Source organism: Branchiostoma belcheri, unplaced genomic scaffold, assembly GCF_001625305.1.
Source record: "Branchiostoma belcheri isolate BF01 breed outbred unplaced genomic scaffold, Haploidv18h27 scaffold122, whole genome shotgun sequence".
NCBI lineage: Eukaryota > Metazoa > Chordata > Leptocardii > Amphioxiformes > Branchiostomatidae > Branchiostoma > Branchiostoma belcheri.
Window position 1 is genome coordinate 597,314 of NW_017802625.1, and position 1,271 is coordinate 598,584.

Below are 1,271 nucleotides of genomic sequence, written 5' to 3' on the forward strand. Positions count from 1 at the left end.
CGACCCTAGACCTAACTCTTGCCCTAAACACCTGACCTCTCGTGTATGTGGCAGCTCAAGGATTTGGCTGAACACCAGATCCTTGAGTGTACGAGTGTATTCGTGCACTGTAAGCACGTGTATGCATTAGCCGCGGCGACTGTTGCAGGGCTTCTCTTGCTTGCAGTCTTTTACATTAGCCCTAACAACATGTAAAAGACTGCAAGCAAGAGAAGCCCTGCAACAGTCGCCGCGGCTAGTGTATGCATATATGATATGAAGGGAAAAATTCTCAGCGACGCAATATAATATGGTAAAATTCATTACTGTGTACAGCGACAGCCTCACGGTAACGCTGAAGTGATGACATAGAGCATTATAAAAGAAGGTGTAAACTACATGTGACCTTAGATTGTTGGGACTTGGGAGATTAATTTTGAACAGGAGATGTCCATTTCCTTTTATAATAATCAATATCATTTTCAAAGTTTCTTCACTGAACATCAGACAAAATCATTCTAACGAAAGTCCAATACACTGCGAAGAAAAACTACATCTTGTTTACTGAATGCTTGTTATTTGCCATCACACATGTATTGTCTACGTTGCCAATAAAATTGCTTCAAACTCTTTCACAAGATCGAGTTTATTTACCATTAAGCATTGGCAGCCTTCGTGAATTTAGCCGTTAAGCATTGCCAGGATCCCCCCATGCAGAGCCACATGATTTGGCCAGTACTTTTTACTTAAAAAAATGTCCCCCACACTCAAGCAAGTCCGACCCAAAAGTATTTGAATGCCCTACTATATAAAACACAAACATGTGACGTTATCGGTTATGCGCGAAGGAAAGGATAGTATGTGGGTAATAAGGTTTACCAAAAGGTCATAGGTCAAAGTTGACAATTGGGCGCGTAACCACATCCCTGACATCCCTGACCCAAGCGACGAACTATAATTTTGCATCTTCGATCTAGGTCTCTAAAACATCGCTAATTATGAACGTAACAGACCCTGAGCATCCCAGCGCGGTTCTTCGCGAACTGAACAGTCTGAGGAAGGAGGCAGAACTGACTGACGTGGTTCTGGAGGTGGAGGGGAGAGGTCAGTCAGTCAGAAATTTTATTTGAGAGGGGGGCTGGCGGGAAACCGCGAAAAACATCATGAATGAATGAAAGACTTTTATTATACAGTTTTGCTCATTGCGAACTAAGTACAGGTCATGGTAAATAGCGATGGTAGACTAAAATATATCTATAGTAAAACTACATATGTACAGGTTCTGCTCGCTT

The 1,271-nt window shown here is 42.2% G+C and overlaps 1 protein-coding gene across 1 annotated transcript in view; it reads left to right on the forward strand.

Moving 5' to 3' along the window:
* The window catches only part of LOC109463100 (nmrA-like family domain-containing protein 1), a 4,106-nt gene that overhangs the window by 2,735 nt on the left and 100 nt on the right, over positions 1–1,271 (forward strand). Inside the window, exons 6-7 of the mRNA XM_019759813.1 lie at positions 55–109; positions 991–1,083. Of these exons, the coding sequence (XP_019615372.1) occupies positions 55–109; positions 991–1,083 (148 nt within the window). The remainder of the gene's footprint in view (positions 1–54; positions 110–990; positions 1,084–1,271) is intronic.